General features: G+C 44.4%; 2 protein-coding genes across 2 annotated transcripts in view; one reads left to right on the top strand and one right to left on the bottom strand.

Moving 5' to 3' along the window:
- EXD1 (exonuclease 3'-5' domain containing 1) overlaps positions 1 to 811 on the bottom strand; it is a 39980-nt gene extending 39169 nt beyond the window's left edge. Inside the window, exon 1 of the mRNA XM_006778076.2 lies at positions 575 to 811. The gene's annotated coding sequence lies outside the window, so the exon portion shown is untranslated. The remainder of the gene's footprint in view (positions 1 to 574) is intronic.
- A 221-nt stretch (positions 812 to 1032) lies between these two features.
- The window catches only part of CHP1 (calcineurin like EF-hand protein 1), a 69024-nt gene continuing 56446 nt past the window's right edge, over positions 1033 to 13610 (top strand). The window contains exon 1 of the mRNA XM_006778075.2: positions 1033 to 1330. Within this exon, the coding sequence (XP_006778138.1) occupies positions 1264 to 1330 (67 nt within the window). The 5' untranslated portion in view covers positions 1033 to 1263. The remainder of the gene's footprint in view (positions 1331 to 13610) is intronic.

The following is a 13610-nucleotide window of genomic DNA, read 5'->3' as shown; positions in this document are numbered from 1 at the left end:
TCTTGGGGAGTGGAGGGGGATGCGGGAAGAGACTTGACAAAAATTGTGCACCTATGGATGAGGACAGTGGGTGGGGAGTGAGGGAGGAGGGTGGGGTGGGAACTGGGTGGAGGGGAGTTATGGGGGAAAAAAGAGGAACAAATGTAATAATTTGAACAATAAAAATCTAATTTAAAAAAATCAAAAAATAGTACAGGGTGCCCCCCCAAAAATGTACACACACTTTAACAGCTGATAGCTCAATTTTGAAAGTGTACTTTAATAAACATTGCCTTTGTAATTATTCCAAATGTGCATACATTTTTTGGGGTTATACTGTAAATATATCCTCGGGCGAGGGTGACAAACAAGAATTAAATCCAAAATTTCTCGTTTTTAAGAAAAAAATAAATTTCAAAAAAAGGCGAGCCATACGCTACAAATTCACTCTTCTCCGTAGGTAGGGGTTTCTAGCCAAAGGAAGTTTGGGAAATTCGGTCCCAACTTTCGCCAAATGGTGAGTTCCCGGAGCTGTGAAAAGGGGCTGCTGTTACGGAAGAACTCTCGGCCACTCCCAGCCCGCGGCGCCGGTTACCTGAGACCCGAGAAAAGGACGCTACCTTTGGCCTCCGGCCGGAGCCAACCTGAGGCCCGGCTGTTCCTCGGGAGTCAATCAGCTCGCGGCCCCGAGGCCGATTGCAGAGCGCCCCCAGCGGCCAGGAGGAGAGAGGGCCGCCTTGGAAAATGAGGAAGCGCAACTCCCAGCAAGCCGTTCCCAGGAGACACCCTAGAGGTCCCCCAAGCGAGCATTTGTCTTTCTGTCTTTATGGTTTCTCTGTGCCATTCGTAGGGTGGGGATTTCTATGTTAGAGTTCTGTGAGAAACCTGTCGCAGGTTTGCTTGTCAAATGAGTAAAATGGCGTTGCCCCTTTAATTGCGGTCGCTAGAGCCAGAGTGGCATTGCCCTTTTAAGGACGGTTGCGTCACAGTTCCGGGGGCAGGTCCGTTTCCAACTAGACCCGGCTGGGTGCTGAGGTGATTCATTCGAGGCTGGAGCCGGGAGCGCCGACGTCGTCTCCTGCGCCGGGCGCAGCCTCGCTCCTCATTGGCCGCCCTCGGGGACGCCCTCGCCCGCGCACCACCCTTGGGTACCCTCCCCAGTCCGCTGTGGAAACACTGCCCTCTTCCTTCTTGACCCCTGGCCCTTTCTCTCTTCCCTCTGTCCCTCCCGCTTCCGCCGTCGCTTCAGGAGCTCCTGCTCGCGGAGGAGCTTCCCGCTCGGCGATGGGGTCTCGCGCTTCCACGTTACTGCGGGACGAAGAGCTGGAAGAGATTAAGAAGGAGACTGGCTGTGAGTTGGGGCAGGGGGTGGGAACGCGGCCGGGCGCCTCCGGCTGGCTTCGGGACGACCGAGGGCAGATGTCGCCGAAGTCTGGGGCTGGGGTGCCCGGAGGTTGCGGAGATCCCGGGCAGCCTCCAGCACTGAGCTTCGGGCTCGGGAGCTGGAGAACCTGCTCGTCCATCCACGGCTCCCCGGTCGGGGTTCTGGCTCTTGGGGGAGGGTTCTTCGCCTCAAAGGCGGGAGTCGCGATTACCCGGGGAACACAGACACCGCTCGTTTCCCCGCTCCCTGCTAAGGGGAACCCTCGAACTCCCCCCGTCTTCCCTCTCACCAGCCTCCCATTCAGGAACTCGGGGTAGACCCTGTAGAAAATACAATCCCTTACCGTGACGTCTCTGGGCAAGGGCTTAAAACCACTCACATCTTAGGGAAATCACAAATACTTGCCACAGCTGGGAAAAGAAACGCAGAAAGCCAGCTTCTATAGTAAGACGTTGAAATACGTGTACGGGTGACAGGAGGCCTTGAAATAATCAGGGGTCTGAGGGTGTAAGACCTATGCTGAACTTGCGGAGGAAAAGCATGGATACTGGGACCACCCGTTTTTACTTACACGGAGGATGCTCGCTGTCCCCGGGCTCAGATATGTTGATTTCTGCTGTGCCGGTGTACTTTATGCAGTCGCTATGGAAATTGGATGTGCCCCAAAAATCTCAGTGTGAATTTGTATTAACTGATTTGTTTTGTTTTTTTATACTCCGGTCTCTTCGTCATTAACCTGAACAAAGGGCAACGGGCCTTTGGGGATTCAGAAGCTCTGTAAAACACCATCACATACGTTTGTGTAGTCCTTAAAGATACGTATAATATTGTCTCCTCTCAGTAATACATTATGACTTGTATTTTACACGAGTTATATAAGCATCTGAGTGTTGTCTCTTCATGCTCCCTTGTTTTTGATAATGAGGTGGCCAGTAAGTAATTCAGTGGCCCCTATGCAGGTAATATTGGAGCATGGTGGGGGAAACTACAGAATTACGCAGGCAATGGTGACCTGAGATAACTTAAATGCCGTCGACTGCTTTCTGACAAATTCAACTTTCTAGAACCTTCAAGTTGGAAGGAATGTTACATAGTCCCAGCCCTTGTCTGAGTGGTTTACTGCTTTCGGTGTCCCCTAATGTATGGCCATTATGCTTCTCCATAAAGGCTAATGATGATGAGCTCACCACATCCCAGTGCTGTCCTTTTCATGATTTTGGATGAATGATGGAAAGTAGTTATTTATAACGTGCAGAATTTGGCCACTTTACCTTATAGTCTACTTATGGCACTCTAACTCCAAGAGTAGAAATATAAGCAGTTTGTATTTAGCAAGCATTTTATTACATTTCGGGCCAATACCCCTATGTTAGGACTAAGGTGACACCAGGGTTAAAGCATTTGTGCTTAAAGTAAAAAGTCACATTAATGAGGAAGTATAAAGCTAGTAGTGGGGGTGGGAAAAAGCGATTTTTGCCTCAAGATAAAGGGAGCAGTAATCCCATTCTGGTTTATTTGCATTTGACCAATGATAGGGGCCTGGATGCCATAGGACTCTGGGTTATTTTACTGTGTAACTTGTGAACACACAGAACTAAGTACTCCTGGAAGAGCTGTTTTCCTAGTTGCCAAAAAATGAAGCAAACTTGGAGAGTCTTAACCACAACTAGTACCAATGTATGTATTAAGTCAGAAAGCCTAATGAAACAAGTTCTTACTGAATTTTTGCAATGTCTATATTCAGTACTGTGCTAGGTACTCAAAGCAGATGATGACAAAACATGCCCACAACTTGGTGGTGGAGATAAATCCACAAGAGTTGGGATTAGCATCAGGACATAGGGTAACTGAAATTGTGTAAACCTACCTGCAGGACTCAGGGAAGCCTTGTGGGCTGGCCTTATAGAGGACAGGAATTGCGCCTTGATACATGCATGAATGGATTACATTTGGGTAAATTAAATTAAAGCATTTTTTATAATTCCAGGAGCATTATCCCTCAGCTTGCTACACAATTTTTCCTCCATGGGAGTTAAGCCATCAGTTTATTCAGTTAGTGCCCATCAGCAGAGTTGATTTTTATTTTATTTTTTAAAATATTTTTTTAATTTTCCAATTACAATTGACATACAATATATTAGTTTTAGGTATATAACAGACTAGGCAGTTACTAACTTACTAGTGACCTGGTGCATGAAATTCATGCACATTAAAAGGGAATTAATTAGAGGAAATATTTTAATACAGTGGGGCCTTGACTTACGAGTGTCCCGACTAAAGAATTTTTTGAGATACCAGTTGTCTCTCGGCCGATTTTTGCATTGAGTTGATAGAGTAATTTGAGTTAACAAGCTCCTTAACAAGCCTGGTCTCGGAACGGATTAAACGCGTAAGTCAAGGCCCCACTGTATTGCTATTTGCCCTTTCTCTATAATAGAAGTGTCAGAGATGAAAGAAAATTAGTAAAATGTATATGAAAATCTTCTTCCTGTCAGAGTCTGGGGCATGCCCACCCGCGTGCACCTCCAAATTGTGTGAGACCCAGACTCTGCCGGCCTCACCCCTGTCAAGCCCCTCCAGGTGGGGGGTGCAGCCTCAGGTCACCTGGCCTGGCGCCAGGTCGGGGAGGCATGGCCTCAGGTCCCACGGCCTGGCGCCGGGGTGTGGGGCACACCCTGAGCTCCCCCGTCAACCTCCGCCGGGCAGGGGACATGGCCTGAGGTTCCCCAGCCTGGTGCTGGGGCGGGGGGGCACAGCCTGAGATCCCCTGTCAAGCCCCACCAGGTGGGGGGCACAGTCTCAGGTCCCCTGCCCTGGCCCAGCGCCATGCAGCCTCAGGTGCCTGCTGATTGCTCATTGAAGGCTCATTACGGGAACTCGGCCTCTGCTGTGGGTGCAGCCATCTTGTGTTATGGAATACCTGCCTCCGCTGTGGGTGCAGCTGTTTTATTATGGTGTGATGGTCAATTTGCATATTCCATATTTATTAGATAGGATGATACAATTACCCCAATAAGTCTAGTGACACCATACATAGTTATTACAATATTATTGCAGAGTTGATTTTTAAAGCAGTAATTTTAGCATGATATAAAAGTCTAGAAGAATAAAAACAGGTATCTGAGAGTAGAGTAAAAAGGTAGAATTTGTCTTTTTTTCACCTGCTTCCTAGTTTGGGGAACTATCAGAAACACTCAAGTGTAAGTGTTTTATTATTCCTTTTGCCTATAAGAAAATGTATTGTAATTGGGAAAAACTGACTTTATATATATTTTAAATATATTTTTATTGGGTTTTTTGTTTTTTTGGGTTTTTTTTGAGAAAGAGAGAGAGAGAGAAACGTAGATATGAGAGAGAAACATCTATCAATTGCCTCCTGTACTCACCATGAAAGGGACCAAACCTGAAACCTGGGCATGTGCCTTGACCAGGAATCAAACTGGCAACCCTTTGGTGCACGGGAAGACATTCAACCACTGAGCCACACCAGCCAGGGCAAAATTGACTTTATTTTTCATATGAAAGCTTTGCATTGTTTTTAAACAATTTTTTCTAAGTGTAAATTGATTAGAATTCATGTATCACTAGTTTAGCCAGTGTTTGAAATTTAATCTAAGTGATTCTAGGGAAGTAATTCTAGGGAAGAATTACCTATAAGTCTTAGTTTCATCATCTATAAATGGGAATAATAATAGTATCTACTTTACAGGGGTATTGTGAGGATTAAACTACTTAGAATAGTGCTTTGTGCATAATAAATACCAGGTAAGTGTTTGTATTATTTTGAACCATCCTATATAATAAAGCCTAATATGCAAAGTGTTCAATTGTTTGTTCGACCAGTCACTATGACACACACTGACCACCAGGTGGCAGACGCTCCGACCGGTAGGTTAGCTTGCTGCTGGGGTCTGGCTGATTAGGACTAGGCTAGATGGGCCGGACACACCCTGGAGCCCTCTTGCAGTCCCTCCCGGCCCCAATCGTGCACCAAGGGACCCTACCAGTGCACAAGTCCGTGCACTGGGCCTCAAGTAGATAATAATCATCTTATAGGGAAGATACCATTTGCATATGCTAGTTATACAAACCATGTCTAGGACAATGTAATTGGGGAGATGACAGCATTTTATACATTTCCTAATTTCAAGGGGGCTTTGGGTTAGGAATCAAGTACAAATGTTGTTTTCCCAATTCTAAGGAAGTGTAACTTTTAAAGGAGTATTTCTACTCCTTTTAAATCCCAGTGTTTCTACAGTTTAAAAAGCAGTAATAAGCCTGGCTGGTGTGGCTCACTGGTTGCGTGTCAACTTATGAACCAGGAGGTCACAGTTCGATTTCCAGTCAGGGTATATGCCTGGGTTGCGGGCTCAATCCCCAGTGTGGGCCATGCAGGAGGCAGCCGATCAATGATTCTCTTTCATCATTGGTGTTTCCATCTCTCACTCCCTATCCCTCCCTGTCTGAAATCAACAAAAATATATTTAAAACAAAACACTTTGTGTTGTCATAAAATTTTTCTATATTATCATTGTTCTTTTACCTTTTTTCACACATTAGCATTCCATAAATTAAAGCTCATTTGAATAAAAGTTGTCATTAGGGGAAAGGCCACAAGTATCTTGGGAGTTTCTGTAATCTCCACCCTTAGTTCACCTAACCGTAGCAATAATCTGGCTGTAAGTTATTTAAAACTTGTTTTAAATAGCCATTTAAAATATATGTACTTCTATGTTCATTGCAGCATTATTCACAATAGCCAAAATATGCAACCTGTGTCCATCAATTGAGCAGTGGATAAAAAAAGTTGTGGTACAGCCCTGGCTAATGTTGTTCAGGGGTTAGAGTGTTGGCCTGTGCACCCAAGGGTCTCTGGTTCAATTCCCTGTCAAGGCATGTACATGGGTTGCAAATTTGATCCCCGGCCTTGGTTGGAGCACCTGCAGAGGCACCCAGTCAACATGTCTTTGTCATATCAGTGTTTCTCCCTCTTTCCCCTGCCCTCACTCCCACTCTCTCAAAAAAAAATCAATGGAAAAACTATCCTTGGGTGAGGATTAACAACAACAAAAAGTGGTGGTGGTGGTGGTGGTATGTGTAATGGAATATTACTTGGCCATAAAAAAGAACGAAATCTTACCATTTGCTACAGCATGGATGGACCTAGAGGGTATTATGCTGCTAATTGAAATAAGTCAGAGAAAGACAAATACCATATAATTTCACTTATATGTGGAGTCTAAAGAGCAAAATAAATGAAAAACCAAATGGAAACAGACTCATAGATACAGAGAACAGACTGATGGTAGGGAGCATAGAGAGAGACAGAGAGAAACATCTATGTGAGAGAGACATATTGATTGGTTGCCTCCAAAGTCCTGCCCTTGACCAGAATTGAACCCTGGACCCTTCAGTCTGCAGGGCCGATGCTCTATCCACTGAGCCAAACCAGTTAGGGCTCATTTCTTTTTAGTCCCTAACTTCTGATGTGTCATTGGTATGGGGAAACTGCTGAATGGTTTTAGGCAGTAAGTTGAGGTTTAAGTATGTTTGATGTGTGTAGTGATAGAACCAGTTGCAACAAAGAACACAAGCCTGGCAAAGGCAATTGCTTGAGAATGACTTCTTAGGCTAGAATATAAGTGGAAGTTCAACTTCAGGCTGCAGATTCTACTACCTCCTAATGCAAGACCCCTACGTTGTCCTCACCTGTCATGCCATAGTCCCTGAAGGTTCTGTCATTACGGAGACCCTTCTGTCTTCTGACTTTAATAGAAATGGAGCTGAACCGGTTTGGCTCAGTGGATAGAGCATCGGCCTGTGGACTCAAGGGTCCCGGGTTCAATTCTGGTCAAGGGTATGTACGTTGGTTGTGGGCGCATCCCCACTGCGGGGCGTGCAGGAAGCAGCTGATCGATGTTTCTCTCTCATTGATGTTTCTAGCTCTCTATCCCTCTCCCTTCTTCTCTGTAAAAAATCAATAAAATTTATTAAAAAAGGGAAAAAAGAAATGGAAATGTAGATGGTATAACTTAGCACCTGTAGCTGGTTTGGAATTAAGTGATTTGTACACCTCAGTGCTTCTCCCCACCCCCAACTTATTATAATGAAAAATTTCAAATATAAAGAAAATAGTATAATGTTCTATATACCTTCCATCTTAATTCAACAGTTGTTAACATTTTGCTATATTTGCTTTATCCTATATAATAAAAAAGGTAATAAGCAAATTGACCCTCACTCTGTCACGCCATCACAAGATGGCTGCACCCACAGCAGAGGTGGGGTTCCCATAATGAGCTGTAACGAGCGATCAGCAGGGACCTGAGGCTGCACCCCCTGCCTGGCAGGGCTTGACGGGGGACCTTGGGCCAGGCGGGTCTGGATCTCACTCGATTTCAAGGTGCACGTGGGTGGAGGGGGCCTTGACTCTGAGTCCCGAGGCGTGCCCCAGACTCTGACAGGAGGAAGATTTTCATACACATTTTACTAATTTTCTTTAATCTCTGATATTTCTATTATGGAGAAAGGGCATATAGCAATATTAACCCTTTGCAGTCCAATTTTATTTTTGGAATTCAAACAGTCTGGTCCAAATTAATTGACAGGATTGAATGTTGAATCGGTTTGTGGTGTCGACCTCAGCCTCGACATTGGACCTGCTCCTAGCGCCTGGTCTGTCGAGTCAGCCTCCACGTTGGACCAAAAAGGGTTAAAATATTTCCTCTAATTAATTCCCTTTTAATGTGCATGAATTTTGTGCACTGGGCCACTAGTCTATTTATATTTTTTGATGAACCAGTTGAAAGTTAGATACCAGAACTCTTCATCCCTAAATACTTCTGCATGAATAGGGATTTTTTTCTACATAATCACAATACTATTATCACACCTCAGAAAATTGATAATAATTCTATTATACTATCTACCATGTAATCCATATTCAAATTTTCCCAATTGTAAAAAGGTAATTTGGTGTTATTTAATGTCTTTTAAGTCTCTTATTTGTTAGCTTCCCCCAGAGAATAGTTCAGCTCTTGTCTTGTCAGGAGGTGCGGAATGTTCAGGGGAAATAGGTGTGCAGACTTCAATACCTCAGTCTTTTATCTAAAGCAGCGGTTCTCAACATGTGGGTTGCGACCCCTTTGGGGGTCAAACCACCCTTTCACAGGGGTCACCTAAATACATCCTGCATATCAGATATTTACATTACAATTCATAACAGTAGCAAAATAACAGTTATGAAGTAGCAATGAAAATAATTTTATGGTTGGGGATCACCACAACATGAGGAACTGTATTAAAGGGTCGCGGCATTAGGAAGGTTGAGAACCACTGATCTAAAGCTACTTTTGGTTGCAGTTGTATGCTTTACCTAGGTTATCTATCAGTCTACTCTTCTGCATTAAGATTTAGGACAGAGGTCCTCAAATTTTTTAAACAGGGGGCCAGTTCACTGTCCCTCAGACCGTTGGAGGGCCGGACTATAATTTAAGAAAAAACTATGAACAAATTCCTATGCACACTGCACATATCTTATTTTGAAGTAAAAAACCAAAATGGGAACAAATACAATATTTGTATTTGCATGTGGCCCGCGGGCCATAGTTTGAGGACCCCTGATTTCGGATAAAGGCAGGGGGAAAATAATTTTTTTCTTCCTCTGTTTTTATTTTATTTTTCCCCTCTGCTAATTCCTCCTTAGTGTTTAGCACTTCTTTGAAATGCCTTGCTCCTCTGAGCTCGAGGCAGTGATGATAGAAAGGTTTGGAAGATTAGCAGGGTCTTCTAAGTAATCTTTCAACAATATAAAATAATTATTTGCCCACTTTGGAGAAAAATGTGGGGAGCCAGCATGGCCATGGCATACTCAGCCCCACATTGGGCGCCTTATGTACTGTGCCAGCTCAGCCAGGTTCGGTGAGCCTGAGACGGGGTGGTGAAGGTGAGAAAAGATTGAGTAAAGACAGACAAGAGAAGAAAGCTGGGTCTGAGTGGGACGGTGTCCTCTCTGATGGAGAGCTAGCGACAGCGCCACAGACTACAAGCTGTGTCTTTATTTTATAGCCAGATTCCATGAGGCAAAGTAAGGGCGTGGTCAAGATGTTTACAACATTCTCTTGAGTTTCGATCCTACTCAATTACATGCACCTGAACTCTATCAAGCCCACATCACTCAGGCACGTGGGGCCACGTGTTCGGACCATAGGTTCAAGCTCACAACTATAGCTGCTGGCTATAATTGTGCTGGGAGGGCTTTGCACTCCAAGCTGGGACTTGCATGTGGCCATGAGAGGGCTGTGCCCTCTCATTAGTCCGAGGCTTGAACCTGTCCAAACACTGTAGCCACTCTCCACAGAAAAATATAGCTTCATTAAAGACATGTCCATGTGCACAGCTTTTTCTGAGAGTAATTGGCAACTCCTGAGACTTCCTTTGAGTTACCAAGACTTGTGCAAGTTTGGGGTACCTGCTAGTTTAGTGCCTCGTGGTGAGAATAGTTTACTGGAAACTTGTCCTGCCTTCATTTGTGGTAGTTCCAAGACCTTTCTGCTTCTTGAACTTGCTCTGAGCATTATGCCTTGAAGGTTGCTTTATATTCGTGGTTATGGTGGATTTCACACCTAAATTAAAGCTTTAAAGTCTTCCCTCCCTTCCTTCCCTCCCCTCTGTTTTTTTCTAATTTCTCCTTCTCCTCCTTTTTCTTCTCCCTCTTCCCACCCCTGTCCTCCTCTTCCTCTCATCCTGATGTTCTCTTACTCTTCCTCCTCCTCCTCCTTAGAAAAACCCCTTGGTAACAATATATTTCACTGAGATGTATTAAATAACATTTGGTTGTACATTTGTCCACTGATTTCCATATAGCCCAGTTTGTCCTGGAAGATAGCAGTTTTGTGGGATTCTGGCTACTTATTTACATGTTTGTTTTTAACATATTGGTAAATTATGAATTCTAGCAGCCATAAACTGATCTTTTAGTCTGAAATATGGGTGTAAGTGCCATAGTGGTACTTACTTAAAGGCATTTTTTTTTTCAATATATATTTTATTGATTTTTACAGAGAGGAAGGGAGAGAGATAGAGAGCTAGAAACATTGATGAGAGAGAAACATCGATCAGCTGCCTCCTGCACACCCACCACTGGGGATGTGCACGCAACCCAGGTACATGCCCTTGACCGGAATCGAACCTGGGACCTTTCAGTCCGCAGGCCGACGCTCTATCCACTGAGCCAAACCAGTTACGGCTTAAAGGCATTTTTAAAACCATACTATGAGGTTTCAGTGCCAGTTCTTTTTTGTCTGGGACCCTTCAGTTCGCAGGCCGACGCTCTATCCACTGAGCCAAACCGGTTTTGGCCAAGAATATTTTTCATTGATTTTAGATAGAATGGGAGGGAAGAAGAGAGAGGCATCTCTTGGTTGTCTCCCACATGCACCCAATGGGGAAGGGGGGGCGGGGCGGGCGGCAGGATTGAACCTGCAACCCTGCCATTGACCAGCAGTCAAACCTGAGACCTTTGGTGCACAGGCCTATGCTCTAACCATTGAGCCATGCCAGCCAGGGCAAGTTCCCAGTTCTTTCAGATAGTGATCTGTATTAGAAGGATAACTGATGGTTCATTTATTAGTTGAAAGGGTTGGATTAGATGATAACATTGCTTCCCATTTAAAAATTGTACAAATGATTGTAACAATCATTGTACATCATTGCTTGTATATACACATGTGGAATTTGTAGGATTCACAAGTAACTGGTAATAGTGTTTGCCTCTGGCAAGGAAGACTGGGGAACTAAGTAGTTATGGAGACTTCAATTTAAATGTTTTCCTTGTTAAAGAAAAGTAACCTGAAATATATAATACTCTACTAAAAAGTGATCCAGTGGACTAAATATTATGCAATTATTGAAAAGGATTCCAAAGCAGTATAGAAAAATTATGAATTAATAAATGAAAAGCTATCAGAACTATGTAAAGTATACAAGTAACTGATATTAGATGATATATGAAGAAATTAAAAGAGTGTTGTTGAGATTGTGAACAAATTTGGCTTTCTCAAAAAATCTTTTGGGAAATTTAGTCATTCATTAACTAATTTTGTTAAACTAAAAGGAACTTGAGTTTTAGAGCAGCCTTTGAGGCCTGGGGCCAATGCTAAGGTAAACTCCTCAGCCTCCTGAAGAATATGTCTGTGGCTGGCAGAGTCAGGAGAAAGATAGAGATTAACTAGTGCAGCAATAAAACTGTACCTTCAGGCTCATAATGTAAGCATGATAATAATGACTTGGAGAGCTTACCATGTGCCAGACACTTTGCCAAGCACTTGCATGGACTCCGTTAATTCTGTTGTAGGCGGCTGGAACAGCACTGGGTGTTAGACGCATGGGGGTCAAACTGGCCCTGGGTTCAGCAACCTCGGTACTTGGGTTCTGGCTAGGAAAGAATTCAGAGCCAAGACTTAAACTGTAAGAGAACATTTATTTGGTAAATTACGGCGGTAGAAGAAGTAGTTCCTAAAAGAAATGGGCTTAGGAAACAAGTTATAGAGGTAAAGGAAGGGCCCTTGGAACTTGGGAGTGAGGAAGGTAATGGTAATGCACCTGGGGGGTAGAGAAGGGGAAGGGAAAAGGCTGCGCATGTTCTCAGGAGCGAAAGTGTGCTAGGTCCTCTGTGCCTCTGTCCTAAGGGTTTTAAGGGTGGAAATGTTAGGGGAGGTCCCAGGAGAAGATCTCAATAGAATATTCAGCAGTTTTCCAGGTGTGTCCTTTCAGGTTTGTGGTCTCCACTGATTGATTGGCTGGCACCAGGGCAGGGGTAATTATTCACTGATGTTGGTCCTGTGGTCAGCTGTGGCTGGTTTGGTTGCTCTTCTAGGCCCTAGAGCTGAAATATAACTAAAGCCAAGATGTTATCTCTAGGGAGGAAAGGTCAGGGGGTCCAAACTGCATGACCAGTGATATGCTAGGGGAGGAAAGGTCACCCTGGTGGCAAGGTCCCACCCTATATTTTGTCCTTTGCTAGACACCGAGAGCCTTCCACTCTGATGACCTTTTGTACCTAGCCCAATGTCCTCGCTCTGCTCATGTCTGTCTAACTGCCTACCATAGTTCACTCCACAGCCCTGTTCATGCACCCCTCACTGGTAAGCTTTGGTGCCATGAATGGAATCATTCTGTCAACCCGCTCCTCCCAGGAGTGTATTGTTTACACCGAGCTATTCACAACTGCCTGGTTGGCAGAAAGGTCCACAATGCTTCCTCAGTGCCTGAAATCCCACTGGCTTTGCCCTGACTTGGGGTAGGTAATTCCGCCTCCTCTGCTCTCCTTAGCGAACAGAACAGAGCCCAGTTTGGGGATGAAACCTGATGCTGAAGCATTCACAGCTACACCTAGTGTGTCCTCCCAGCCTAGCTTTGGACCACTCACTTCCTGCTTCTCCTGCTGTGCCCCTGTTTACTTTTGTCCTATTGTTCCTAAAACTGCAAGTAAATTTTTGTTTCTAGAGCAGGGGTGAGGAGAACAATATCAGAACTCTTTCAGCCTCTCCTTTAAAACCTGGAAAAGAGCCTGGGACAAAGTCCACACTTGCCACACCCTCTTTGGCTATCGTCTTTTCTGATAACTTTTTTAAAAATATATTTTATTGATTTTTTACAGAGAAGAAGGGAGAGGGATAGAGAGCCAGAAACATTGATGAGCGAGATCAATCAGCTGCCTCCTGCACGCCCCCCACTGGGGATGTGCCCTCAACCAAGGTACATGCCCCCGACCGGAATCGAACCCGGGACCCCCGAGTCCGCAGGCCGACGCTCCATCCACCGAGCCAAACCGGTTTGGCTCTCTTTTGATAACTTTTTTCCCTTCTACCTCCAGTCTGCCAGGAGACTATTTCCCAGAAATTCCTTTTTATCATTTTTTTTATTATCTCATTTTACTTGTCAGTTTATGCCTGGGTTATTCCCAAATGAGGAGCAAAATAGGTTCTTTGTAAATGTCAGCTGATGATAACATGCCAATTTTACAAATTGCCTAATTTGTTTTCTTGGAGCCCATTCTTTTAAAACTGGACAACCAATGGGTCCGGGCTACCTGTCACTACTTGAGCCAATTAAACAGAGACAGGGTTCTCCTATCTAATAATAGACAAACATGGTAATTAACCATACCTCTGACACGCTTCCCATTGGCTAATCAGGGAGATATGCAAATTAACTGCCAACCAAGATGGCGGCCGGCAGCCAGGCA

The sequence above is a fragment of the Myotis davidii genome, unplaced genomic scaffold (assembly GCF_000327345.1).
Source record: "Myotis davidii unplaced genomic scaffold, ASM32734v1 scaffold46, whole genome shotgun sequence".
Lineage (NCBI taxonomy): Eukaryota > Metazoa > Chordata > Mammalia > Chiroptera > Vespertilionidae > Myotis > Myotis davidii.
Note: the sequence above shows the minus strand (reverse complement) of the source record. Positions and strands in the feature narration are given on the sequence as shown.